General features: G+C 35.7%; 5 protein-coding genes and 1 non-coding gene across 6 annotated transcripts; 5 read left to right on the forward strand and 1 right to left on the reverse strand.

Moving 5' to 3' along the window:
* The first annotated feature begins 241 nt into the window (after positions 1-241).
* LOC112761336 (small nucleolar RNA R71) lies at positions 242-345 on the forward strand. Its single transcript, XR_003181736.1, has one exon. It is a non-coding gene; the product is annotated as a small nucleolar RNA R71 (small nucleolar RNA).
* Positions 346-6169: 5824 nt separating this feature from the next.
* On the forward strand, positions 6170-6810 carry LOC112756863 (uncharacterized). The gene is made up of 2 exons (XM_025805474.1): positions 6170-6256; positions 6298-6810. The coding sequence occupies exons 1-2, from the start codon at positions 6170-6172 to the stop codon at positions 6808-6810; spliced, it is 600 nt and encodes a 199-aa protein (XP_025661259.1).
* A 10365-nt stretch (positions 6811-17175) lies between these two features.
* On the reverse strand, positions 17176-18003 carry LOC112758506 (ATP synthase delta chain, chloroplastic). Its single transcript, XM_025807203.3, has one exon. It carries the CDS (start codon positions 17906-17908, stop codon positions 17279-17281), a length of 630 nt encoding a protein of 209 aa, XP_025662988.1. The 5' UTR covers positions 17909-18003; the 3' UTR covers positions 17176-17278.
* Positions 18004-20419: 2416 nt separating this feature from the next.
* On the forward strand, positions 20420-22076 carry LOC112758505 (ras-related protein RABA3). The gene is made up of 2 exons (XM_025807202.3): positions 20420-21039; positions 21421-22076. Exons 1-2 carry the CDS (start codon positions 20765-20767, stop codon positions 21872-21874), a joined length of 729 nt encoding a protein of 242 aa, XP_025662987.1. The 5' UTR covers positions 20420-20764; the 3' UTR covers positions 21875-22076.
* A 1642-nt stretch (positions 22077-23718) lies between these two features.
* LOC112756864 (uncharacterized) lies at positions 23719-24549 on the forward strand. Its single transcript, XM_025805475.1, has one exon. The coding sequence runs from the start codon at positions 23719-23721 to the stop codon at positions 24547-24549; it is 831 nt and encodes a 276-aa protein (XP_025661260.1).
* Positions 24550-24705: 156 nt separating this feature from the next.
* On the forward strand, positions 24706-25385 carry LOC140180058 (uncharacterized). The gene is made up of 2 exons (XM_072220449.1): positions 24706-24975; positions 25032-25385. Exons 1-2 carry the CDS (start codon positions 24706-24708, stop codon positions 25383-25385), a joined length of 624 nt encoding a protein of 207 aa, XP_072076550.1.
* The last annotated feature ends 1651 nt before the right edge of the window (positions 25386-27036 follow it).

Below are 27036 nucleotides of genomic sequence, written 5' to 3' on the forward strand. Positions count from 1 at the left end.
CAATATGGCATTCAGAGTATCAACTTCAAGAACTCCCTTCTTCATAGGCGTCCCATTACTCACAGGATTCCTTTCAGAAGTGTACATGAACTGGTTATTAGCAACCATGTCAATGAGTTCTTGAGCTTCTGCAGGCGTTTTCTTTAGGTGAATGGATCCACCTGCAGAAGTGTCCAGTGACATCTTTGATAGCTCAGATAAACCATCATAGAATATATCCAGGATGGTCCATTCTGAGAGCATGTCAGAAGGACACTTTTTGGTCAACTGTTTGTATCTTTCCCAAGCTTCATAGAGGGATTCACCTTCTTTCTGTCTGAAGGTTTGAACATCAGCTCTAAGCTTGCTCAGCTTTTGAGGAGGAAAGTACTTGGCTAAGAAAGCCGTGACCAGCTTATCCCAAGAGTTCAGGCTGTCTTTAGGTTGAGAATCCAACCATAATCTAGCTCTGTCTCTTACAGCAAAAGGGAAAAGCATGAGCCTGTAGACTTCAGGATCTACTCCATTAGTCTTAACAGTATCACATATCTACAAGAATTCAGTTAAGAACTGAAAAGGATCTTCAGATGGAAGTCCATGAAACTTGCAGTTCTGCTGCATCAGAGAAACTAATTGAGGTTTCAGCTCAAAGTTGTTTGCTCCAATGGCAGGAATGGAGATGCTTCTTCCATGTAAATTGGAATTAGGTGCAGTAAAGTCACCAAGCATCCTCCTTGCATTATTATTATTTTCGGCTGCCATCTCCTCTGCCTGTTCGAAAATTTCTGAAAGGTTATCTCTGGATTGTTGTATTTTAGCTTCTCTTAATTTTTTCTTCAGAGTCCTTTCAGGTTCTGGATCTGCTTCCACAAGAATGTTCTTATCCTTGCTCCTGCTCATATGACAAGGAAGAATGGCCAGAAAAATGATAATAATAATAATAGAGATCCTTTATACCACAGTATAGGGATCCCTTTGTGAGTGGAAGAGAAGTGGGAGACAAAGAATGTGAAGTAAAGGAAGAAATGCAACTGTACGAATGGAAGAGATGTGAGATGAGATGTTAGGATATGAATGAATAAATAGAATAGGATGGGGGAGGGATAATTTTCGAAAATTATTTTGAAAAAGAGTTAGTGATTTTTGAAAATAGTTTTTTTTTTTTCGAAAAATTTTTTGAAATCAAAAATAAAAATTAAAAATAATTAGTTAATTAAAAAGAAATTTTGAAAAAGGGGAAAGATATTTTCGAAAATAGAGAGAGAGAGAGTTAGTTAGGTAGTTTTGAAAAAGTTAAGAAACAAACAAAAAGTTAGTTAGTTAGTTGAAACAAATTTTGAAAAAGATAAGAAGTTAGGAAGTTAGAAAAGATATTTTGAAAAGATATTTTTGAAAAAAGATAAGATAAGAAGATATTTTTGAAAAGATATGATTGAAGTTAGTTTTGAAAAAGATTTGATTTTTAAAATCTCAATTAATGACTTGATTCATAAGAAATCACAAGATATGATTCTAGAACTTAAAGTTTGAATCTTTCTTAACAAGCAAGTAACAAACTTCAAATTTTTGAATCAAAACATTAATTGATTATGTTATTTTCGAAAATTTGTGATAAAAATAAGAAAAATATTTTTGAAAAATATTTTTTTGGAATTTTCGAAAATAACTAATAATTTTGAAAAAGATTTGATTTTTGAAAAAGATTTTGAAAAAGATAAGATTTTCAAATTGAAAATTTGATTTGACTCATAAGAAACAACTTGATTTTAAAATTTTTTGAAAAAGTCAATCCAAATTTTCGAATTTGAGGAGAGAAAAAGGGAAAGATATTTTTTTTTATTTTTGAATTTTTATGAAAAACATGAAAATTATGCAATGCATGAAATTTTTTAGATCAAAACAATGAATGCATGCAAGAATGCTATGAATGTCAAGATGAACACCAAGAACACTTTAAATGTCATGATGAACATCAAGACACAATTTTGAAAAATCTTTAATGCAAAGAAAACATGCAAGACACCAAACTTAGAATTCTTTAATGCTTAGACACTAAGAATTCAAGAATGCATATGATAAACATGAAAAGACACAAAACAAAAAATCATCAAGATCAAACAAGAAGACTTACCAAGAACAACTTGAAGATCATGAAGAACACTATGAATGCATGCAATTTTCGAAAAATGCAAGATGCATATGCAATTGACACCAAACTTATAATATGACTCAAGACTCAAACAAGAAACAGAAAATATTTTTGATTTTTATGATTTTCTAATTTTTTTTGGATTTTTTCGAAAATTATTATGAAAAAGAAAAATAAGGATTCCAAAAATTTTAATATGAATTCCAGGAATCTTGCCATGTTAGTCTAAAGCTTCAGTCCAGGAATTAGACATGGCTCACTAGCCAGCCAAGCTTTCAATGAAAGCTCCAGTCCAAAACACTAGACATGGCCAATGGCCAGCCAAGCTTCAGCAGGTGATCAGAAACAGTAGCAGGTGGATTAACTCCAACTAGCTTGCTCTTGATAACAAATTGCTGCCTCAGTCCAAATGAATTTAGACATGGCTTTACAGCCAGCCAGGCTGCAACATATAATTACATGGGGTGGAGTGATTAGTTGAATACCAATCCCAAAGTAGTTTGGGTATGGCTTTACAGCCAGATATGATTCAACATATTTCATGAAACACTAGAATTCATTCTTAAAATTTTGAAGCCATAGAATAATTTATTTTTGAAAACATTTTTATTTTTTTTTTCGAAAACAGATGAGAAAATTTTAGAAATTTTTTTTGAAAAATTTTTGAAAATAAAATAAAAAGAAAATTACCTAATCTGAGCAACAAGATGAACCGTCAGTTGTCCAAACTCAAACAATCCCCGGCAACGGCGCCAAAAACTTGGTGCACGAAATTGTGATCTCCAGGCTCGAACAAATCCTGGTAATGGATCCAAAGCTTGATGCTCTGATCTTAATTCATAATTTGTCACAACTTCGATACAACTAACCAGCAAGTGCACTGGGTCGTCCAAGTAATACCTTACGTGAGTAAGGGTCGAATCCCACGGAGATTGTTGGTATGAAGCAAGCTATGGTCACCTTGCAAATCTCAGTCAGGTAGATATAAAGTGATAAGGGTGTTTTCGAATAATAAATAAAAGAAGGGATAGAAATACTTATGTAATTCATTGATAGGAATTTCAGATAAGCGAATGGAGATGCTTTTCGTTCCTCTGAACCTCTGCTTTCCTGCTATCTTCATCCAATCAGTCTCACTCCTTTCCATGGCTGGCTTTATGTGATACATCACCACTGTCAATGGCTACTTTCGGTCATCTCACGGGAAAATGATCCAATGCCCTGTCACGGCACGGCTAATCGTCTGGAGGCATCACCCTTGCCAATGGCTTCATCTTATCCTCTCAGTGAATAATATGCTCACGCACCCTGTCACGGCACGGCTATTCATCTGTCGGTTCTCGATCATGCTGGAATAGGATTTACTATCCTTTTGCGTCTGTCACTAACGCCCTACAATCGCGAGTTAGGAGCTCGTCACAGTCATTCAATCATTGAATCCTACTCGGAATACCACGGACAAGGTTTAGACTTTCCGGATTCTCTTGAATGCCGCCATCATTCTAGCTTACGCTACGAAGATTCTGGTTAGGAGATCTAAGAGATATTCATTCTAGCTTAATTCATGTAGAACAGAAGTGTTTGTCAGGCACGCGTTCATAGGGAGAAGGATGATGAGCGTCACACATAATCATCACCTTCATCACGTTCTTGGGTGCGAATGGATATCTTAGAAGAGAAATAAGAAGAATTGAATAGAAAACAGTAGTACTTTGCATTAATCTTTGAGGAACAGCAGAGCTCCACACCTTAATCTATGGAGTGTAGAAACTCTACCGTTGAAAATACATAAGTAAAGGTCCAGGCATGGCCGTGTGGCCAGCCCCTATGGTCTAAGAACAATGCGTTCAAAGATGCCTAATACAATAGTAAGAGGTCCTATTTATAATAAACTAGTCACTAGGGTTTACATGAGTAAGTAATTGATGCATAAATCCACTTCCTGGGCCCACTTGGTGTGTGTTTGGGCTGAGCCTGAGTGTTGCACGTGCAGAGGCCATTTGTGGAGTTGAACGCCAGTTTCTGTGCCAGTTTGGGCGTTCAACTCTGGTTTTGGATCCTTTTCTGGCGCTGGACGCCAGATTTGGGCAGAAGGCTGGCGTTGAACGCCAGTTTACATCGTCAATTCTTGGCCAAAGTATGGACTATTATATATTGCTGGAAATCCCTGGATGTCTACTTTCTAACGCAATTGGAAGCGCGCCATTTCGAGTTCTGTAGCTCCAGAAAATCCACTTTGAGTGCAGGGAGGTCAGAATCCAACAGCATCAGCAGTCCTTTTTCAACCTCTGAATCTGATTTCTGCTCAAGTCCCTCAATTTCAGCCAGAAAATACCTGAAATCACAGAAAAACACACAAACTCATAGTAAAGTCCAAAAATGTGAATTTAACATAAAAACTAATGAAAACATCCCTAAAAGTAACTAGATTCTACTAAAAACATACTAAAAACAATGCCAAAAAGCGTATAAATTATCCGCTCATCAGCCACGTGGTGAGTAAGCAGGGAATAGCAGTAGATCCTGCTAAAGTTGAAGCAATGATGAATTGGGAGCGACCAACTTCAGTGACAGAGATCAGGAGTTTCGTAGGTTTGGCGGGTTATTATCGGAGGTTCATTAAAGGGTTTTCACAGCTCGCTTTGCCTTTAACCAAGCTGACTAGGAAGGACGTACCTTTTGTGTGGACTCCTGAGTGCGAGGAGAGTTTTCTTGCATTGAAGCAGAGATTGACTACCGCACCCATGTTGGTGTTGCCTGAGCCGAGTGAACCATTCGAAGTATACTGCAATGTATCACTGAAGGGTTTATAGTGCGTGCTGATGCAGCACCGTAAGGTCGTAGCATATACCTCACGTCAGTTAAAGCCACATGAAATGAATTATCCAACTCACGACTTGGAGCTTGCTGCCATTGTTTTTGCTTTGAAGATTTGGAGGCATTATCTCTATGGTGTCAGGTTTCAAGTTTTCTCATACCATAAGAGTTTGAAGTACCTCTTTGAGCAGAAAGAGTTGAATATGCGTCAGAGAAGATGGATAGAGCTTCTGAAAGACTATGACTTTGAGTTGAACTACCATCCTGGAAAGGCGAATGTTGTGGCGGATGCCTTGAGTCGGAAGTCTCTATGCGCTGCTTGGATGATGCTGCGAGAGGAAGAGTTACTAAAAGCACTCCAAGGGTTGAAACTGGGAATCAGAGAAGAGTTTGGGACTCTGTGCTTAAGTCAGCTACAGATTTCAAGTGATTTCAAAGCTGAACTTCTAAAGGTTCATCAGAATGACAAAGAATTGTATAAGATTTTACCGGCGATTGAGCAAGACAAACGGTGGAGAGTGTCAGAAGATAAGAATAGTTTATGGAGGTTCAAGGACCGGATTATTGTACCAGATGTTGGGGATTTGCGACAAAGCATATTGAAGGAAGCTCATAAGAGCGGAATCTCAATCCATCCGAGAAGCACCAAGATGTATCAAGATCTGAAGACGATGTTCTAGTGGCCAGGAATGAAAAATGATGTGGCGTCGCACGTTTCCAAGTGTCTAACTTGGCAGAAAGTTAAAATTGAATATCAGAGACCATCAAGAATCCTTCAACCTTTGGAGATTCCACAGTGGAAATGGGAGAGCATTGCAATGGACTTCATGTTGGGTTTACCTAGAACTCGAACAGGTTGTGATGCCATTTGGGTAGTTGTGGATCAACTGACTAAGCCGTCTCACTTTCTTCCCATTCGGATAAGTTGCACAATGGAGGAGTTAGCGCGGCTATACATTAAGGAAATTGTGAGGCTACAAGGTGTACCTTTCACCATTGTATCCGACAGAGATCCTCGATTCACCTCAAGGTTCTGGGAAGTCTTTCAGCGAGCATTTAGCACTCAATTGAGCCTAAGTACTGCATATAACCCTCAGACGGATGGCTAATCAGAAAGAACAATCCAGACTTTGGAAGACACGCTGAAAGCTTGTGTTTTGGACCAACTGGCGAGTTAGGATTGGTATATGCCCCTAGTGGAGTTTGCTTATAACAACAGTTACCATGCAAGCATTGGAATGGCTCCGTATGAAGCTTTGTACGGTAGAAAATGTCAATCTCCACTATGCTGGTATGAAGCGGGAGAAAGAAGTTTGCTAGGGTCTGAAATGATAGCTGAAACCACTGAGTAGATAAAGAAGATCCGTGGCCGAATGCTTATAACTCAAAGCCGTCAGAAGAGCTCTGCTGATCAAAGGTGGAAGCCTTTGGAGTTTGAAGAAGGAGAACACGTCTTCCAGAAAGTTACTCCAACCACCAGAATAGGAAGATCCATTAAGACTAAAAAGCTAAATCCCCGTTACATTGGACCGTTTGAGATCCTGAAGAGAATTGGACCAGTGGCGTATAGGATCGCTTTACAACCACATCTTTCGAACTTGCATGACGTATTTCATGTATCGCAGCTTCGTAAATACACTTTTGATCCAAGTCATGTCCTGGAACCAGAATCAGTTCAAGTAAGGGAAGATCTGACGCTTCTAGTAACTCCAGTCAGGATTGATGACACCAGCATCAAACGTTTATGCGGAAAAGAAGTTTTTTTGGTGAAAGTAGCTTGGAGTCGGGCTGGTATCGAAGAGCATACCTGGGAGCTTGAATCAGATATGCAGAAGGACTACCCACACCTCTTTTTAGGTAACTAACTCTGAATTTTGAGGACAAAATTCTTAATTGAGTGGGTAGGATGTAAACCCCGCTAAAATTAGTAAATAATTCATTAATAAATTGAATTTTAATTAGAAAAATTAAAAATGTAAATCTAATATTAAAATAGGATAGAGCTCTTCAAAACGAGAATTTTGACACTAATTTCGAAGAATTTGGCCTAAGATTGGGCTGACCGGTTGAACCGGGCCCAAATTAGGCCCGTGGGCCCAACCAGACCCAACACTTAAATGAGTTCAGCTCATCACTTCCCTTCCATTCCTCATTTCATTCCAGCAGCCATGGGAGGAGGAAGGTGAAGGCCAAAAACCTAACTTCCACTTTCATCCACCATAACTTCTTTTTCCGAGCTCCAATCGCCGCATCGTTTGCGGCTACGCGTCCAGCGCGTCGAGCTCTACAATTCTATTAGAACAATTTTTTTGGTAAGTCACTCTAACACTCCAGCCTCTCCTTTCCCCCAATTTTTGAAAAATTATGTAGTGGTGTTGAATTTCTTTACTTTTTGATGTATTAGGATCCAATTAGCTTAAGAAAAATGTTCACTCTTTCTTATACAAAGCTTGGGTAAGGTGAGAAAACCATAACTCTATCTAATTTTTGAATTTGTGCAATAGATATTGAGTTTGGGTATATATGTGTTGTATATTTGTATTAGGTAGTGTGTATGTAATTGAAACTTGAAATTGTGGACATTGGAGGCCTTGGATTGGTGTCAATTCTTGGTGATTTTGTGAATTGTGGAGCTGTTTGTGTGTGCCTTAAATGTTGCCTTGAACCAAATGTGGAAATCGGCTAAGGTATGGTTTAGGTTTTGTGTATTTAATATATAATGCTCTGTGAAAACTTAGGCTAGACGACCCTAGGATAAGTTGAAATGTGTAAATATGTTAAAGTTTAGTAACTTTGATGGAATTATTAAATGATATTGAGAATGAGTAGTGATTGATGATTTTGTTGAAAGTGTGGTGTTGGTGTTAGATGATGAATTCAATTGAGTTTGATGGAAGGTTAATTAGTGTACTTGATATAAATTAGCAATTCTTAATGTAAATGTTGAGCCATTCATGACAGTGGGGTGAAGTATTTATTGTTGGTGATTGTTGAATAAAAGGATTAAATGTATATGTTAGTATGTGTGACATGGGAACTATATATATATGAGTATAATTGTCATTGATTTTGGTTGAGGATTTATGAAAATGTATGTGTATATGCAGATAGTTATTGAATAGTTGAGTGTATTGGGTGTGGTGTGTTGTAAAATGAATGGGAGATGTGGAGTTAAGTTTTGGTAATGCTTGGTTGTGAAATGTTTAGTATGAAATGAGGTTTTGGTAAAAATAGGGGTTTGGTGATCTTTGGAAAAAACTAATTTTTTATGAACTTCGGTGATCCTTAACTCGAATCTCAAATTTTGGATGAACATGAGATTCGTTTCAAATCAAAGAGGGTTTTATAAGCTTGAGAATAGTATAAATTTTGTGGAAAACCTAATTCTGTAGAGAAAGTTATGGACGTCAAAAATCTTGTGCAAAAAACTGAAATTTTTTTAAGTATAGCAGAATCAAGATTTCTGGTGTGTGCATACGCACACTGATGTGCGTACGTACCCAGCAGTAGCAACAATTTCATTTGTGCGTACGCACGACTTTGTGCGCACAAACACACAAGGGTATGCATACTGTTGGTAGTGCTCGCACATGTGAGGCGCACGCACACTAAATAGTTCCTGGCCGGTGTGCACACACACACATTAGTGCGTACGCACACACTCTGCTTTTCACAAATTGTGCGCATGCACACTTATGTGCGTCCGCACACACTCTATTTTTCTGCACCTGTATTTTGTGAATTAAGCATGGTTTTGAACCGTTAAAACCTCTATTTTTATCCTTTTAACCCTAGATGTTATTAGTAAGCTTAGTAACTAGTTGAAGCTAGGAAATTGAAGTAACTTGGGGATGAAGAAAAGGGTAAACATGGTGAATTATAAGAGAATGATGTGAAAGCTAAATGAATACATGTTGTTATGGCTAAGATGAATGATTATATGATGAATGTGAATGGTTTGAATATTATGCGGCTTATGAATTTAATGATATCTGAGATACAAGTTTTCCTGGGTAACAGAACCGTGGCTTGCCACCGCGTGTTCCAAGTTGAAACTTGATACTCTGTTGACCTTACGTCGTAAGGGTGATCAGGAATCTATAAATTCACGGGAATGCATATCCCCCATTGAGTGAGATATAAATGAATGAATGAATATATGAATTACGAATGAATGAGAAAATCTATGCATAGACTCATGGGGATGCGCGACGATGGACAGTCTAAGGGTTTTGGACTTGTCGAGTTGGCTGGATAACCGACAGATGAGCCTCATCAGCCATAGGACAGGCATACATCATGTGCATTCTGTTTGTCTTGTCTGCTATGCATTACTTGGGATTACCTAACTGAACATATACTCTGCTAATTGCTGTATTTGCTACCTGCACTACCTATTTTCTACTTGTGCTTGAAAGTGTTTGGTTGTTTGTCTTTGCTAAATCATTGGTGATGGAGGAGCGGAGGAAGGATGGGACAGGTTGGTGATAACGTTAGGTTTAAGTAAGTAAGTTTGGAATTCCTTAGAATACCTACCCTTGTTATGGCTTCTGCTTAGAGTTTAAGTTTTATGATTGAGTGTTGGCGTTTTAGGATTGCCTCTGGCATTCGCAGGACCTTATATATTATATGGGTGGCACCTTTACCATGCTGAGAACCTCCGGTTCTTACCCCATACTGTGTTGTTATTTTCAGATGCAGGTCGAGAGGCTCCTCGCTAGGTGTCTGGATTCTTAAAGAGGAGCGGTCCCTGGGTTCTTTTGATTATCAATTTATGTACATATATGCTTAGCTTTCTCTCCAAGAAACTTATTTATTTTGTCCCTCTTAGAGGTTTAAGGAGAGTTAAGGCTTTATTTCTGTATTTTGGGTATTTTGGGATACTTGTATATGTATGTAAATATTCTCCAGCCAGCCTTGGCTTCGCAGGCTGAGTCAGGAGCTAGTTATGCTGTATTCTTGGCTATCTATCCACTCTTTCGCTTATTCATATCTATGATATTTAGGTTTCTTAGCACGCAAGTAATTCTGTTTCTTGAGCATTGCGCTTTTTATTTTGCGATTTTGCTTTACCTATTTTTCAAGGCTCCTAGTATATTATATTTTTTCGCTATTATACGTATGTATTTTATGATTAGTGGTCCGTAACACCACACTACCTCTGTTCTACGGCTTAAGCGTAAAGCTCTGATGATATTTCTTCTTTTAGTTTTCAATCTTGCATATGTGATTGACTCAAAGACTACCAATTGCCGATGCCACCGAAAATTCCATACCGAAAGAGAAAGAAAAGATTGTTCAATTGAATATGAAACGTGATGAAGATACTTTTGCATGTCGATGTCATATTCTCAATACTTTATCCGACCGACTCTATGATCTCTATATGTCAATTCAATCACCATTGGAGATTTGGAAATCTTTGAAAGAAAAGTAAAATATTAAACGACAAGGGACAGTAAGTTTATTATGATAAAATATTTTGAATTTATTATGAATGATACTATGCTTGTTATCGATCAAATTTATGAATTAAAAATCTTTGTAAGTAGATTTTGTGATCTACAAGTAGTGATTCCTAAATCATTATAAGTTGCAGTAATTATTTCAAAATTGCCTTTATCATGGAATAGTTATAAAAAAAAGTTTTACATCTTGGTGAGGACTTCACAATTGAGAAATTACTAAGGCATATACATATAGAGGAGGAAACTCGAAAACGTGATGCTGTGTATCTCTCTGAAAGTTCTAAAGTGAATCATATTGGTGAAAACAAAACCAATAAGAAGAAAAGAAAGTTCTCAAAAGATTCAAATCAAGACAAGAAGAGATAAAGAGAGTGTTATCATTGTCACAAGAAAGGACATTACATCAAAGAATGTAGACTTCTGAAAAAGGAAGTTTCAAAGACCAACTTAGTGGAAGAGAAGGATCTAATAGCTATGGTTGTAGAAAAAGTACAAAATATGCATATTGCCATGGTTACAGAACTCAACATGGCAACACAAGGAAAATCACTTGAGTGGTGGTTAGATTCTGGAGCTACTGTTCACGTTTGTAATGATCGCAATCAATTCAAAACATATGAAGAAGTGAATAATAGAGAAGTCTTGATGGGCAATGACAACTCAGCCAAAGTTTGTGGTCAAAGAATTGTGCAATTGAATTTTATATCTGAAAAGAAATTAAATTTAACAAATGTACTTCATATTCCGGATTTGAAAAAAAAATTAGTTTCTACTAGTCTCTTGTGTAAGAAAGGATTTAAAGTTGTAATGGAATCTGATAAAATGATCTTGCTTAAGAATGATGAATTCATAAAAAAATGATATTGTACTGAAGGCATATTTAAACTTAATATTAATAAAGTGAATATTTTTTTGTGTGTTGTTGATTCTTGTGATTTATGGCATATTAGATTAGCACACTTAAATTACAAATCAATTGAATATATGCATAAAAATAACTATATTGATCTTAATAATAAGAATTTTAATAGAAAATGTGATATTTGCATACAATCCAAAATTACTAAGAAAATTTTTTCCTAAAGTTAAAAGGAATACAGATTTATTAGAATTGATTCATAGTGATATTTGTGAATTAAATGACAATATTACTAGAAGAGAAAAAATATATTTTATAACTTTTATTGATGATTGTTCTAGATTTACTTATGTATATTTATTTAGAAATAAAGATGAAACTTTTAAAATGTTTAAGAAATATAAATAGAAGTAAAAAATATGCATGATAAGAAAATAAAAGTCATTCGTAGTGATCGAGGTGGAGAATATTTTTTTTAATGAATTTGATAACTTTTGTGAATTACATGGTATTGTGCATGAATCTTCCTCTCCATGTACTCTGCAACAAAATGGTTTGGCAAAAAAAAAAAATCGTACTTTAGTGGATATGGTTAATTCAATGTTACTAAATGGAAAATTGCCTTACAATTTGTGGGGTGAATCATTATTGACATCATGTCATATCCATAATAGGATACCATCAACATATAGAAAAGTTTCTCCTTATAAAATTTGGAAAGGAAGAAAACCTAATTTGATCTATTTAAAAGTGTGAGGGTGTTTAACCTTTTATCGAGTTCCTGATCAAAAGAGAACCAAATTGGGGCCAAGAACCATAAAAGACACTTTCATAAGATATGCTCAAAATTCTAAAGCATATAGAATATTAGACTTAGTGTCTAATGAAGTTGTTGAATAAGAGAGGTATAATTTATTAAAAATAAATTTATCAATGATTCAACTTCTAGTTCAGAATATCCCCAAAATAATACTAACATTTCACAAGAAATAAATAATCAAAATAATAAACGTCTAGTGACAAAGAATTGATTGAACCAAGGAAGAGTTTGAGAGTGAGAAAAGAAAAGGACTTGAATTTAGATTTTATTTATTCTCAAACTATCACTTTTTTGGTAGAAGGAACTAAGAATTCTGTGACATACAAGATTCCTATTGTGATGAATATAGAGGGTGATACTCAAACGTTTAAAGAGGCTATGCCTTCAAGGGATTTCACTACCTTTTGGAAAGAAGTAACAAATGATGAAATTGACTCAATATTATCAAATAATAATTGGGTCTTGGTTGATTTACCTCAAATATCAAAGCCTATAGGATATAAGTAGGTATTTAGAAGAAAGTATAATACTGATGGTTCATTACAAACCTTTAAAATAAGGTTAGTGGCCAAGGAATTTAGACAATAAGAAGGTCTAGACTATTTTGATATCTATACACCTGTGGCAAGAATGACTTCTATTAGGACTCTTATGGCATTAGCATTCATTCATAAGCTTCATATACATCAAATAGATGTTAAAACGGTTTTTTTTTTTAAATGGAGATCTTAATGAAAAAATTTATATGGAGCAACCGGAAGGCTATGTGCTACTTGAAAATGAAAAGAAAGTTTACAAATTAATTAAGTCTTTGTATGGCCTAAAACAAGCGCCTAAACAATGGCATGAGAAGTTTGATTCAATGGTGTTATCAAATAGCTTCTCAAATAATAGTGCGGATAAATGTATTTACTCAAAATTTACTAAAAATTATGGAGTAATCATTTGTCTATATGTTGATGATATGTTAATCATCGAAACAAATTTAGAAGGAATTCGTATAACAAAGGAGTATCTAACTTCTAAATTCAAGATGAAGGTTTTGAATGAAACTGATACAATATTAAGCATAAAAGTGCATAAGAATGAAGTTGGCTTTATTTTAACTCAATCTCATTATATCAAAAGATATTAGAAAACTTTATCATCTCACAATTAAAGAATCCAATACACCCTATGATCATAATCTTAAATTAGAAGAAAACATGTGAAGACCTATAACACAATTAGAATATGCTAGTGCTATAAGAAGTTTAATATATGCAATGCATTGTACTATACCTGATATAGCATTTGCTGTGTGCAAATTATCAAGTTTCACATGAAAACCTAGAATCAACATTGAAAAGCTATAACAAGAGTTCTTGGTTACCTCAAGAAAACCATAAACTTTAGATTACATTATAGTGATTATCCCGCAATTTTAGAAGGTTATTTCGACATAAATTGGATTACAAATATTAGTGATAACAAATCCACTTCAAGATGGATTTTCACCATAGGTGGTGGAGTAATAAGTTGGGCCTCAAAAAACCAAATCTGTATTACACATTCTATTATGAAGGTTGAGTTGGTAGCGTTATCAGCTGCAGGTAAAGAAGCGAAATAGTTAAAAATTTTGTTATATGATATAAAGCTGTGGCCACAGCAGATGATAGCCATTTCAATCTTCTATGATAGTGAATCAACCATGTCTCGAGCATATAATAAAGTTTATAATGAAAAGTCTAGACATATAAGTTTGAGACATGAGTTTGTGAGGCAACTAATAGATGATAGTGTAATTACCATCACTTATGTAAGATTTCAAAGAAATTTAGCAGACTATTTGACTAAAGATTTGTCAAGGGATAAAATCAAAGAGACTACTGCTAAAATGGAATTAAAACCTATTATTGTTAAATGATGGGAACCCAACCTTATTCTAGTAGACTACTAGTTTCAAGGTTTAATGGATAATAACAAGTTATTTAGCAATTGAAGCACTAAGGTATATGATTTAGTGCTATTTATAATAAATTAGAAGTGTGAGTTAAAACTCTTAATGGAATGATAATATTATTTATCAAAAGATTCCACCTATATGAATATAGGAGTGGTGCCGCTCTAATCGAGAATTTTAGAGGTTTTATTCTCGTAAATATTCATAAAATCAGGATGAGCACAAGACCATATACGTGTTTAAAATTATCAACTCTTGAACTTGGAGGGTATAAGTAATGTGTGTAATTTTTGGTACTAGCATATGAAGTATGAGTTTAATCGATTAGACACCTATTACTTCGTTAGAACTTTAAAATTTACACTAAAAGAATGTTTAATCTTAATGACACATTTTTTATGCATATACTTGTATGGTATTTAAATTTTATAAACAGTGGAGAATTGAAAGGTATTTACAAATTTGATCAATTAATATTATTAATGTTATTGATATTATTATTAATATTAATAAACGGTTACTAATAGTTTAGTACCATTTGTCTAAAAAGACACAACCTTTTAAGAATTGTGTATGTTCAAAACATTATATTTATTGGCTAAAAGAACACAACTCTTTAAGAATTGGATATGTTCAAAATATTGTGTCTATTGGCAATTGCTACATGCAGTATGTATAAATAAGTTCTTATCCACTATTTTAAAAATAGAAGTACTAAGTGTATATTTTACTTAACTATTAAGAGATTTTTTTGTTCAAGAGAGTTGAGAATTTCTTACTATTGCTAATTAAAAAATTCTTAAATTTTATTGTATCTTGAAAGAGTATTGTCATTAACCCTATTAGAAATTAAATATAAAGATAAATATCTCTCTAAAAAAGATATAATCATGATTTGAAACCATCTCATATACCCAACCGTAATAAAATAACACGTAGATTGTTCTATTATTAAAAGAGTAGAAAAATATGTCTTTTTTCTAATGTTTGAGATTAATTTTAATTTTGCAAAAGTTTTTATTTATTAAATTTTGTACCTAACGTTTCCATATCAATTTCATCTTTCCATCAAAAAATTAAATATGAATCATAATACTAATCAAGAAATGTTGAATTACCTTTATTTAGCCGACCAGTTGAATTTGTAGGTGGTTTAATTTATTTTTAATGTGTATTTATATTTTAATATATATTTTATATTAATGACTAATTTTAGTAACTAATTTTAATATACATATAGTATAATTGTTTAATTAAACTCACATCTATGTCACTTGAAAAGGAAAAATGAATTTTAATTTTTAAATAGGAGTAATCATAGGTATTTTGTTATTTAAATAAAATAAATAAATAATTTATTTAATTAAATATATTTAAAATAATAAAATTTTAAAAAATTATTTAAATAAATAATAATTAATTTATTTTATTTAAATAAAAAAGATAGTAACCATAATATAATAGTTTTTTTAAAAAAAAAGGCAAATGCATTTTTTTTTTGGTGACAAATGCATTTAATGCATTAGAATTTCCATAATTTTTATATGAAAAAGTATAGGTAAATAATTTTTAATTAATCAATTTTAAATAATTATAATTAATAATAATTAATTTTATATTTAAAAAAATAAAATTTAAATAATCACTAATTATTGATAATTAGATAATATAAAATGTAGTTTAAAAATCTTATTACCTTATTATTGATTAGATTTTTATTAGTTATCTAACGAAAATTACTTTCATATTCATAACAACTATATTAGATGTATATTAAAATTAACTACTAAATTAATTATTAATATAAAATATATATTAAAAATAAATTAAATTATCCATATATCTGCACAAAAATATATAATTGATTGATTTTAGTGTAAAAATAATATTTTTTATATTCTTACGTGGCTCTGTGCAGAGGGTGACAAACAGGGAAGCTCGCCCCTGTCTCGCTAAAAGTCTGCTATCTGGAGAGCTCGTCCGTCCCATCCTGCCTATACTGAGGCAATCCTGAATTCCTTTCTTGTCCCGCCTAACAGCAGACTGACAGGTTGACGGACCAAATCCGTCAAACTTTTTTTTATAAACCATTAAATATTAAATAATATATATAATTTTATAATTATTTTAATAAATTTATACTTTTAAAGACATAAAAAAATTATAATTTCTAAATTTATAAACATTAAAGTCTTTATATTATAAATATATAATAAACATAAGCATAAATCAAATTTTTTTAAACAAAATACTAAAATTAACATTGTCCAAAATAAAATAAACATTGACCAAAATATATAATTAAACATCTTTAAATTTATAATCAATCAAATATAAAACATAATCCAAAATATAATTTAAAATATATTCAATTATCATTTTTATCCTCTTATAGATTAATAAGATAAAAAAATTTATAAAAAAACAACCATAACAAAAAACACTTGATCCACCTGGAAAGCTTGTCTCCCTTTGATAAACTCCATCAAAATCTACGGATAAGGCTTGGTTTGGTATAATTTTTTGAAGAGGTATTTGTACTATTTAAAAACTCAAACTTTTTATTTTGTGTTTGGTAAATAAAAAAGATCATATGCTTGTGATTGTAGCTTTTAAAAGATCGGGGTACTTTTGAAAGTACCTAAGATAGATTTTTTCAAAGTTAGCTTGTGCTTTTCAAAATTTAAAAATCTAATATAACTTCATATGTTAATTAATTTTTAAATTTAATGTTTATATTTATGTCTATTATAATATTTTTAAATTTTAAAAATTATTTTATTAAATGCAATTATTGTTACATGTGATTATTAAAAATAATTTTTAATTTAATTTATCAAATATAAATGTTACAACTTTTAAAAAATTGTCTTTTAAAAATTAACTTTTATATGTTACTTTTGAAAAGTAAAAATTTTACTAAACTAAGCCTAAATCACACGAATGAGGTGGACTTTTTAAGTTTGACGGTTTTAATTAGCGGGTTATACTGACCGGTCCGACCCGTTTGCCTGTCCTAGCTCTGTGTCTTGTTGCTTAATTAATCAATAAACAAAGTCTCGGATGCTGTATTTGTTCCCGAAATCCAATGAATCATACATGCAAACAATGAAATGGAATAAAGCAAAACCAAGAGCGAGCTTTGATGGAAGCATAGAAACTCGTAATTGAATTGTAATTTGAGATTTACAATATATATATAGGTTTGAATTGATCATCATCCTTGAACACATTCAATTTCAGTTCAGAGGGCAAAAGAGGGTGTTTGCCGCACCTTCTTGGCAATCCCTAACAACTCTTCAGATGACACCAACACCACCTGAGTTCCACAAAGCTCCTCGTAGATCCTCTCGAACTCTTTTAAAACTTCTCCCAAAATTCCCAATTTGCCCTTCTTCATCAGCATCCTCAACAACGCAACCACGTGCCTCTGAAACTTTCCTTGCTTGCCCACCTCCTTCATCATCATCATGGTAGCCGCTGCTTCTCCCTTATCGTTATTATTGCTTGATTGGAGAAACCTCAGAAGCCTCTGAACATCCATGTGAACGGCGTGAAGGGACTTGGTGCTTTGAGCCACCTCTATTATGGCTGCTGCGTACCCAGTGGATGGCTTTGCATGGAAGATTGGAGAAGAAGAACGTGGTTGGAGAGGTGGTGACGATGAGGAAGCAGAGACTGGTAGAAAAGTAGAGGCAGCAGCCTTCTTGCTGGTTCTGGGAATAATGGAAGCAGTGGAAGAAGAAACACAGGGTTGACAGTTGTGAGTGTTAGTTCTTATCAAGTGATGATAGAATAATTCACGATGATGATGAGTTTGTGTGGGTACTGATGGAATCTTGAGGGTTGAAACTGTGCTTGATAATGTATCCATGGAATGATGCAAGACAGAGCATAAAGAAGATGGCAGTTTTGGGGGAAATGGATTTTAGTTGAGAAGCAGCAGCTAAAAGACTAGAAGAGGCCTAATGAGATGTGAGGATAAGTTTTTGCCACATAGGCCATGGCTGTAGCGGGTTACCGTGAAGGTGAAACCAACCTTGTCATTTTTGTGGGATCCATCATTCAACTTTTTTTTGGACTTGATCATTGAACTTAAATTAAGGGATGCAAATCGTCAAGCACTGTTGGTCACACTTCTAGAATATTTTCTAGGGCTTTAAGAGCTCTTGTTTCCCATTACCAAAAATCATAAAAGAATTGTTGTTTCGTAAACGGGCTCATTGTACTTAAATGAGAGCTCCAAGAGGGCTAGAACATTAAAAATATAAAGCAAAAATAAGTAGCCCAACACAAAAGGGAGCGAGAGTGGACCAAGTCTCTTCTCACCGATGAAGATTAAGCTTGCATCTAATGAACCTTAGTTCAAGTGACATATGTTCTCCTTTCTTACTAAAAGGTCTCAGATTCGAATTTCATCTAATATAAACTTGACCAAGAAAAGGAGGATATTATGTGTGTGTGGGTGTGGTATGTGTGAGTGTGTAACTTAGAATTGAGGATTGTTATCCAATCCGTCTGATAAAAAAATAAATAAATAAATAAAATAAAAACTTGCATCCTGAGGCCCGCAAGGCCTAGTTTAACAGCAATTATGTTTGTCTGATTAAAAGATGCATTTTTTTTAGTCAAATGAATTGGACAGTTCTAAACATTATATCTATTTATCACACAACCACACAACACACTCCCAACTCTAGACATTATATCTATCTATCATACAACCACACAACACACTTACACATTATATGGGTATACACTATAGATTCTAAAACACCTTAGTTAGGACTTGAATTCAAATATAACTTACAAAAGGCATATAAATATGTCATCTGTGCTAGGTTTCAGTTGCACCAAGTACATCTTTAAATCTTAATTATGACTAGAAAGTTGATTATGAAACTCAAAAAAACCAAAAAGAGTGTGTATAAATGTGTAACTTGACAAAAAAAAAAAAGCTGCATCCCAAGAGAAAAAAAAAAAAAGAGAGAGAATTAAACTGCATTGATTACAAACAAAAAAAGTTATTGTTATACTTATAAAGACTACTCCACATAAAAATAACATTATAAACAAAAGAGGTTTACAAAATATATTATAAAAAGTGTTAAATGACTATTAAAATTTAATATTTTTTATCAGCTATTAGTTAGTAATATTTAAAAGTGTAAACTAAAAATATGATATTAAATTATTAAACTAAAAGAATGGAATTAATTATTAAAAGTACTGACAAAAAATAATACATTTTATTAGATTTCGAATTTTTCTTGTATCTTATATTTTGGTCCAAACTATATAAAATTGTTTTTTTTTTTTTAATTTACAGCTTTGCTGTGCTGTACATGTCATTAATCATGTAGGGCGTACCTTTTTCCAATTTTTTTCCCTGAATTATAGTGGAAGAAGTAATAAGTAATAAAAAGTAAATCATTCTTAGGAATATAGATTATATAAGTTGAAGGTTCAAAGAAAAGAATAAGAAATCACTAAAATACAGGTAGAGATTTTATCAAATATATTCAACTATCAATTCGTAGAGCATGGGTTGCAATAACTAATGATTCAGAAGGTCGTAAATTTCCTAGCAGTCTAGCACCCCAAGCTGCATGTGTCGGTGCAGGAAATCACTATTCACTGCAATTGCCAATTGATTTAAAGAATGTTTTTCTTTTATCAGCGTATGGTCACGGCATTGCGCCCCAATGGACCAATGAGGGACACAAACAAAATTCTGCTATGCTCCTTTCAAGTGTAGCTGGAAAATATTGGTAGGCCATGCTCCTGCGTGTTACACGCCTAAACATATATACTCTTAATTTAATTAAATGACCGAAAAAGATTAAGAAATGATGCATATGCATAGTAAAGAAAGAATACAATAATAATCTTTGAGAAGAGTTCAACCATTTTTAGAATTTATTATTTTTTACGCATCATCGTCATAACGTACTTCAATTCCATGATATGTGCTATGCTGATACATTAGAGAGAAGAGAGAAGAAAAGAGGGGGGGGGGGTGTTAATGAGGTGTTAAACCTTGTTATTTTTTAGGTGGAGTTTAATTTGAAGTTTCTGTGTGTGTCGATTCTTCCGTATCTAAATAATTGAGGCCCACTTGCGCCGATTCACCTTGGTAAAATCGTATCATAAAAGCAACTAAAAATCTCCATACCTACATCATTATATTGGAAGAAAATCACGCATGAGTGGCAGGCACCAATGCATAGCTTATAAGGCTTGAGCTGTTTTTGGTACTGTCTGCATGAAAAGTAAAGAAAAGAATTTAACAAAACCCTTAACCTAAGAGCTAAGGCAAATTAAACCATCACAGCATTCAGCAAACTTTATAAGATTTTGATTAATTATACATATTTTTTTTGGCAGCAGAAAGGCCAATAATTGCCAAGAATAAGGGCCATATAAAACATAGGCAAATTCCGTATATAATTGGGGGTGGTACACTGATATTGGTAAAGCATTAAAGTGAGACAAGGAGTGGGCCACATTGTTCCATATTGCCTATTTCTTATGGCACTATTGATTCAACACTGGTCTTGTCTGTCTCTCTTTTTCAACTTTCCTCTACTTTCTCCTACTTACCTCCACAATACTAAGACCAATTATTAGTATCTTTTGGTTTTCTAAACACTAGTAAACAAGTTTGGGCAAGAAAATAGAAGCATCACCTCAGCTTTTATTATTGCATTGAAGTTGAGAAGCTAAGAAAATGAACCAGGAAATGAATGGGATTGAGGGTGAGAGAGCAAGGGAGAATAATGATAACAATAATGTGAATGTGCCAGAGAGAATAGATTATGTGTTCAAGGTGGTTGTGATTGGAGACTCAGCAGTGGGGAAGACTCAAATACTGTCTAGGTTTGCAAAGAATGAGTTCTGCTTTGACTCAAAGTCCACCATCGGCGTTGAGTTCCAGACCAGGACTGTCACCATTGGTGGCAAACTCATCAAGGCACAGATCTGGGACACTGCTGGCCAAGAAAGGTTCATTCTATTCACTTCATTCCTTCCTCTCTCTATTCTTTCCAACTTCCAATGAAGATTGCTATTTTTTACCATTACAATGTTATGCCAATTAAGCACATGACATAGATGTTAGAATTTTCTGCAGTGTGGTGGTGAGCTTTTATTGATTGTCCATTTAGATTTTTGTCAAGGTGGATTGAATGTTTAAAGTTTTTTATTTTTTAAAGCAAGCTCAACACAATAACGTAGAACTTGTTACAAGAAATAAAACAACAAAAATGCTGAAAACTAGTACTCATACATGCTCCACAAGTACTCTATGTTATTTCTACATCTTTTTGTTATATGTATTCACTTCAAAGTTGTATATGTATTGACCCATTTTGCTTACACATATAGGTACAGGGCAGTGACAAGTGCGTACTACAGAGGAGCATTAGGGGCAATGGTGGTGTACGACATAACAAAGAGGCAGACATTTGATCACGTGGCGAGGTGGATAGAGGAGCTGAGGGCGCATGCAGACACTTCCATAGTCATAATGCTAATTGGGAACAAGGGTGACCTTGTGGAGAAGAGAGCAGTGCGGACGGAGGATGCGGTGGAGTTTGCGGAGGAACAGGGGCTCTTCTTCTCGGAGACTTCAGCTCTCAGCGGTGAGAATGTGGAGAGTGCCTTCTTCAAGTTGCTTCAACACATCCATTTCGTGGTCTCTAAGAAGTCCTTGCAATCTGCCAACAATGCCATTAATAATGCTGTCACTCTTAAGGGATCAAAGATTGATGTAATCTCTGGTAATGACTTAGAGTCAGAGATTACTGAGATTAAGAAAGTCTCTTCATGCTCTTGTTGATTATTCTTCTTATTAAGTTTATTTTACAAAACTGAATACTACACGTATATAGTGGCAATGTGGTGGGTAAGGATGATTGATTTCTTCAGATCTTGGCTTTTAATTCAACTGCACCTATTTGTTCACTTTAATTAGACACTTCAATTCTTTAATGTAGAGTTTGTTTGAGATATTGAAACAGAGACTAAGAGACTGAGATTCAGTATCATGTTTATTGGTTCAGAGACTGGTATTAAAATTTCTGTCTCTGTCCCAAAAATTTTAGTATTTCAGTACCTCTAAAAAGTGAGGACACAGGAGACTAATATTTTTAGAGATAAAAACTGAAATTTTAATAATATTTTATACTTAAAATACCGGGTCTTTTTTTTTTTATATGGATTAAAGCTTGGTGATATTCAACGTAATGGATGCATGGAGAAAATTTTCCCTGCTATGATGACAGGCGTAAAACGTAAGATGCGTTTTACTTTTGGCCTTTTTTTTTTTTTGTGCAGGAAAGGGAAGAAACGTGGCCTTCGTTTTGGTTGGTGCAGGATTTTCAAAATTTTTTTAAAATAGTTTTAATCCAAACGTGGCATGCGTTTTGTGTTGGGCTAAATAATTTTTTTTTTGTAATAACAAAGCGCAATCTGCGTTTTGTGCTGAGGGCTAGCTTTTTTTTTGGAAAACGCAAAACGTAGGTAGCATTTTTTCGCGTTGTCAGATTGCTTTTTGAAAAGCGCAGGTTGCGTTTGTTGAAAAAAAAATATTTTCCTGAAGAGGCCTGCCTATAAATACGAAGCACTCCTCAGCGCAACGGCCTCACTCCCATTCTACTCATCATTCTCCTCTTTCAAATACATATGTTGTAGTTGTTAGTTTTTTTTGGCAGTTAGCTGTGTCCAAAAAATCGGAGTACGTGAGGTTGAAATTATGGAAAATATTACAAATTTGCGAGTATATTATAACGGTGAAGTTATACCAAACACACATGAAGGAGTGACTTTTGTTTGTGAATGTCCGTTGTCATTTGCTATTCCATGTACCATGAGCTTTGTTGATTTGCAAAATGGGCTTTGTAATAACATTCAAAGCCACATTTTGAAAAGGGTCAGCAACCTTTTATACAGAAGTCCTATGCAAGTATTTGGTGGGCTAATACAGTTTCAATTAATGCCCATTACTGACGATGCCAGTATGCAGCAGATGTTCTGTATTTATCAACAAACCCGATTTCATGTGCCGATGATGGAGTTGTACGTTGAGTTTGAGCAGCAGTCAGGGTCGGGCACGGTCGGCGAGGGGGTCAATATTGATGAGCTCGGTGATATAGATTGGGAAGAAGAAAATAATGACAGTGAAGAGGAGTTCGAAGCTAACTATGAAGTCGATGACGAGAACGATGACGGAGACTTGGCAGGCAATCCGGAGGTGCCAAGTGAAGCGAATGCGATTATAAGCCAACACCCGTTTGGTGTTCCATCTTTTATGCGGACTCTAGATATGGAAGCCATGCATGACCTAGAATTTTCTGAGTATGCGAATACGGGTATGTTATGATTATTAACTCAAGTTTCCTATAGTGTTTATTTTATATGCCTCGTCTGACTGATGGTGGTGCGCATGTCGTAGGTGAAGGCAATGCTGCGGCGGAAGATGGCGAGTTTAGTGTTGGAATGGAATTTGGATCGAGAGAGTCGGTGATATCTGCAATCAAAAGCTACACTATCTCTAGAGGGGTTGATTACACTGTGTATGAGTCTGAGCCGCAAACATTCTATGCGAAATGCAAGGGGTATGGTGCAGGGTGCGATTGGCTAATCCGGGCTAGCTTGATTCGAAAGAAAGCTTGTTAGGAGATCATGAGATACAATGGCAAGCACACGTGCACCGTGGGAACGATATCACAAGATCATGCCAAGTTGGACTCGGACACAATTGCAGATGTCATTAGGCCGTTGGTCGAATCAGACCCCTCGATAAAGGTGAAGTCTGTAATTGCAGAAGTTCAATCCAGGTTCAACTACACTGTCAGTTACCGCAAGGCTTGGTTGGCAAAGCAGAAAGCTGTTGCCAAGGTTTTCGGTGATTGGAAAGTTTCTTACCAGACCCTGCCAGTATGGTTGAAAGCAATGACGGTTAAAATGCCAAGGTCTCGTGTTCAAATCAAAACGCTCCCCGTTTACCGTGAGACTGAGGAGGTTCAAGGTGTAAGAGTTCTGCATCACATTTTTTGGAGCTTCTATCTGTGTATTGTAGCATTTAGACACTGCAAGCCGCTGGTGCAAGTTGATGGCATGCACCTGTATGGAAAATATAAAGGTGCACTTCTGGTAGCGGTTGCACAAGACGGGAATCAAAACATTGTGCCTATTGCTTTTGCCATAGTTGAGGGTGAGACGACAGATGCATGGGAGTTTTTCCTAACGAATTTGCGGAGATATGTTGTTACCATTGATGGGGTGGGTATTATTTCTGACCGCCATACCTCTATCGACGCTGCAATAGCTCGCAGTAACGGTGCATGGTCACCACCAAGGGCGTGGCACATGTACTGCATTAGGCACATCGGCTCCAACTTCTTAAGGAGGTTCAAGGCTCCATATTTGCATAAACTCGTGGTGAACACATGTATATCAACTCGCTATTATGGTTCTATTCATAGTAAATTTGTGACATCTGCTTATGACTAAATGGTTTGTTCAACAGGCTATTCTAGAACGGAGTAGGAGTACAACAAAAACTACCAAAGGCTTAAAGGGCAGGGTGAGGCATATACTCAATGGTGCGATGAGATCGGTGTTGAGAGATGGTTGTTGGCATTCGATGGTGGTCATCGTTGGGGACATATGACGACAAACTTGGTAGAGTGCATAAATTCTGTCCTGAAGGGGGCACGCAACCTTCCTGTGACTGCCCTGATCCGGTTAACTTTCTATCGGCTGAATGAGTTATTCACTCGGAAGAGTACCGAGGCTCATGAGCGTCTCCGCAACGGATTTACGTATTCAGAGTTCGCAACGAAGAGAGTTGAAGAAAGCTTCCGACATGCAGGAAACGTTGTGGTCAACCGGTTCGATAGGCGCATGAGATGTTTGAGGTTCGCGAAATGCAAGATGGTACCATTTACACGGTCAACCTTGCGCAACGACACTGCGACTGTGGCCATTTCCAGGTCGAGCGACTTCCATGTCGCCACGTGCTTGCATGTTGCGCCAACCAGCGTCTCGATTGGCAAGTGTACGTGCACGATGTGTACAAGATGTCTGAAATTTGTAAGGTTTACAGAGGCGAGTTTGTTCCGATGGGTGACCCATCTACATGGGATAGATACGAAGGAGCGAAGGTGATCGCCAACTGGACATTGAGGCGCGCGACGAAAGGAAGACCGAAGTCCACCCGCTACTTGAATGAGATGGATTCACGTGGGATGCGTGGTCCTCGCCGGTGCACTATATGTGGACGCGAGGGACATAGTCGTAGCCGATGTCCTCAGCGCGCAGGTCCAAGCTCCGCTGGAGGTCATTAGTGGTTAAGCTTTTCAATGTAACTTTGTTATGACCTACTTCACAATTATATGTTACTTTTTATGTAATATCGTCATGTATTTTAACCTAGTTAACAATTTATAATAAATAAAGTTTTTAATCTCGTTATGATAAATAAAATTTTCAACCTAGTTAACATTTTTTAGAGTTACATGGAACAAAGCTAAATATGTCATAATAATAATAATTACTGAACAGAATCATCTAAATATGTCATAATAATAATACTGAATACAAATGTCGAATACAACTATGAATACAACCCTGAATCACCCATCAACTACAATAGACTACTTCCTCGGCGCCTTCTTCGAATACAAGGATGGGGTGTATTTGTCCGGAGGCGCAGTCTGTGTCCGTAAGTTATACGGATGACCCTGAGACACACCGGCGTCCAGCCCGCTGCTGACGTCAGGACCACTGCCTAAATCTGTCATGCTCACAGCACCAGTGTCATACAAACCGCTGCCAATTTCTTCGCCTGGAACTCTATCTGACAGCCGCAGGTGAATCCCATACTGCTGTGTGTACCAGTCGTAGTACACTGGGAGAGGATGGAAGTCAATAATCTCCTCGCCTAGCTGCAATGTGTTATAGCGGTCAAATGTCCATCTGTTAACCCATTGACTGTAAATTTGTCCCCAGTCATGGTTCTGTGCTCCTGTCAGCCGCTTGCAGTGATCACGACCAAGGTTGAACATGGGGCCTGGTGGTAGCTGCTGCATCCCGAACTGTCGTCTGACCCGATCTGTCGCGTGCCATTCTATGCACTCGAATGACACTAGAGGCGACTGGGTGGAGCACATAATCATATGGGGAGCGAGGCCATCCGAAATCCCCACTCCCATATATGGCCGCCATATAAACTGCATAATAGTTACCAAGAGGTCGATTAGAAAAACTATTCTTCTGAATAAAAACATTGGACATTAATGGTACAACTTACGTCGTCAACTCCCATGTCGTCGAGACCTCGCCTAAAATGCGCAATAGGCCGCCGTATATATCTTGTATGTCGGCGCCAATGACTCCACCTAACGAAAACATAATAACATTATTAATAAGAAGAACAAAATAATAATAATAATAATAATAATAACAATATGAATAAGCTTAATAATAATAATAACAATAACAACAACGCTAAAAGCCAATACCGTCGCGCTAGTGGAACACCAATATTGCCGAGTTGATCGCGGGGTATAGGTGCCAGGAACGGCATACGCTCCCACGCCCAAACAAAAAGCGGCATCAGTGGGCCATCCATTTCCTTGCAGTTGTATCGTGAGGCACGACACAACGATCTGTATAGGTGTGCCAGACTGGCTGCTCCCCAACTATACCCTGAAATCCGGTGGAAATCCCTAAGTAGCGGTAGAAACTTCGAGTTCAGTGAAACGGTCGACTTATCCGGAAACACAATTGTACCGAGCACACAGAAAATGTGCGCTCAGACGTACCGCTCGAGAGACTCCTGAGTATCACACGGCTCGGTGTCTCTGCACCGCCGGACCCAAGCAATATTAACCTTTCCCAACACGTGATCGTCCGGACCGGGCTCCCAACCAAAACACGCAATGCAGTTCTCAACCAAAAACTGGTGGCTGCTATCTGATCTACCCGTAACAAGCT

Source organism: Arachis hypogaea, chromosome 16 (assembly GCF_003086295.3).
Source record: "Arachis hypogaea cultivar Tifrunner chromosome 16, arahy.Tifrunner.gnm2.J5K5, whole genome shotgun sequence".
Classification (NCBI taxonomy): Eukaryota; Viridiplantae; Streptophyta; class Magnoliopsida; order Fabales; family Fabaceae; genus Arachis; species Arachis hypogaea.

Bases quoted from the DNA above. Each gene is read 5' to 3' on its own strand.
- LOC112756863 (XM_025805474.1), top strand. From the start codon at position 6,170: ATGCAAGCATTGGAATGGCTCCGTATGAAGCTTTGTACGGTAGAAAAT. The intron at 6,257-6,297 runs GTTTGCTAGGGT...ACCACTGAGTAG, and splicing joins GTATGAAGCGGGAGAAAGAA to ATAAAGAAGATCCGTGGCCG.
- LOC112758506 (XM_025807203.3), bottom strand. From the start codon at position 17,908: ATGGATACATTATCAAGCACAGTTTCAACCCTCAAGATTCCATCAGTA.
- LOC112758505 (XM_025807202.3), top strand. From the start codon at position 20,765: ATGAACCAGGAAATGAATGGGATTGAGGGTGAGAGAGCAAGGGAGAAT. The intron at 21,040-21,420 runs GTTCATTCTATT...TTACACATATAG, and splicing joins GACACTGCTGGCCAAGAAAG to GTACAGGGCAGTGACAAGTG.
- LOC112756864 (XM_025805475.1), top strand. From the start codon at position 23,719: ATGAGATACAATGGCAAGCACACGTGCACCGTGGGAACGATATCACAA.
- LOC140180058 (XM_072220449.1), top strand. From the start codon at position 24,706: ATGACGACAAACTTGGTAGAGTGCATAAATTCTGTCCTGAAGGGGGCA. The intron at 24,976-25,031 runs GTACCATTTACA...GGCCATTTCCAG, and splicing joins GGTTCGCGAAATGCAAGATG to GTCGAGCGACTTCCATGTCG.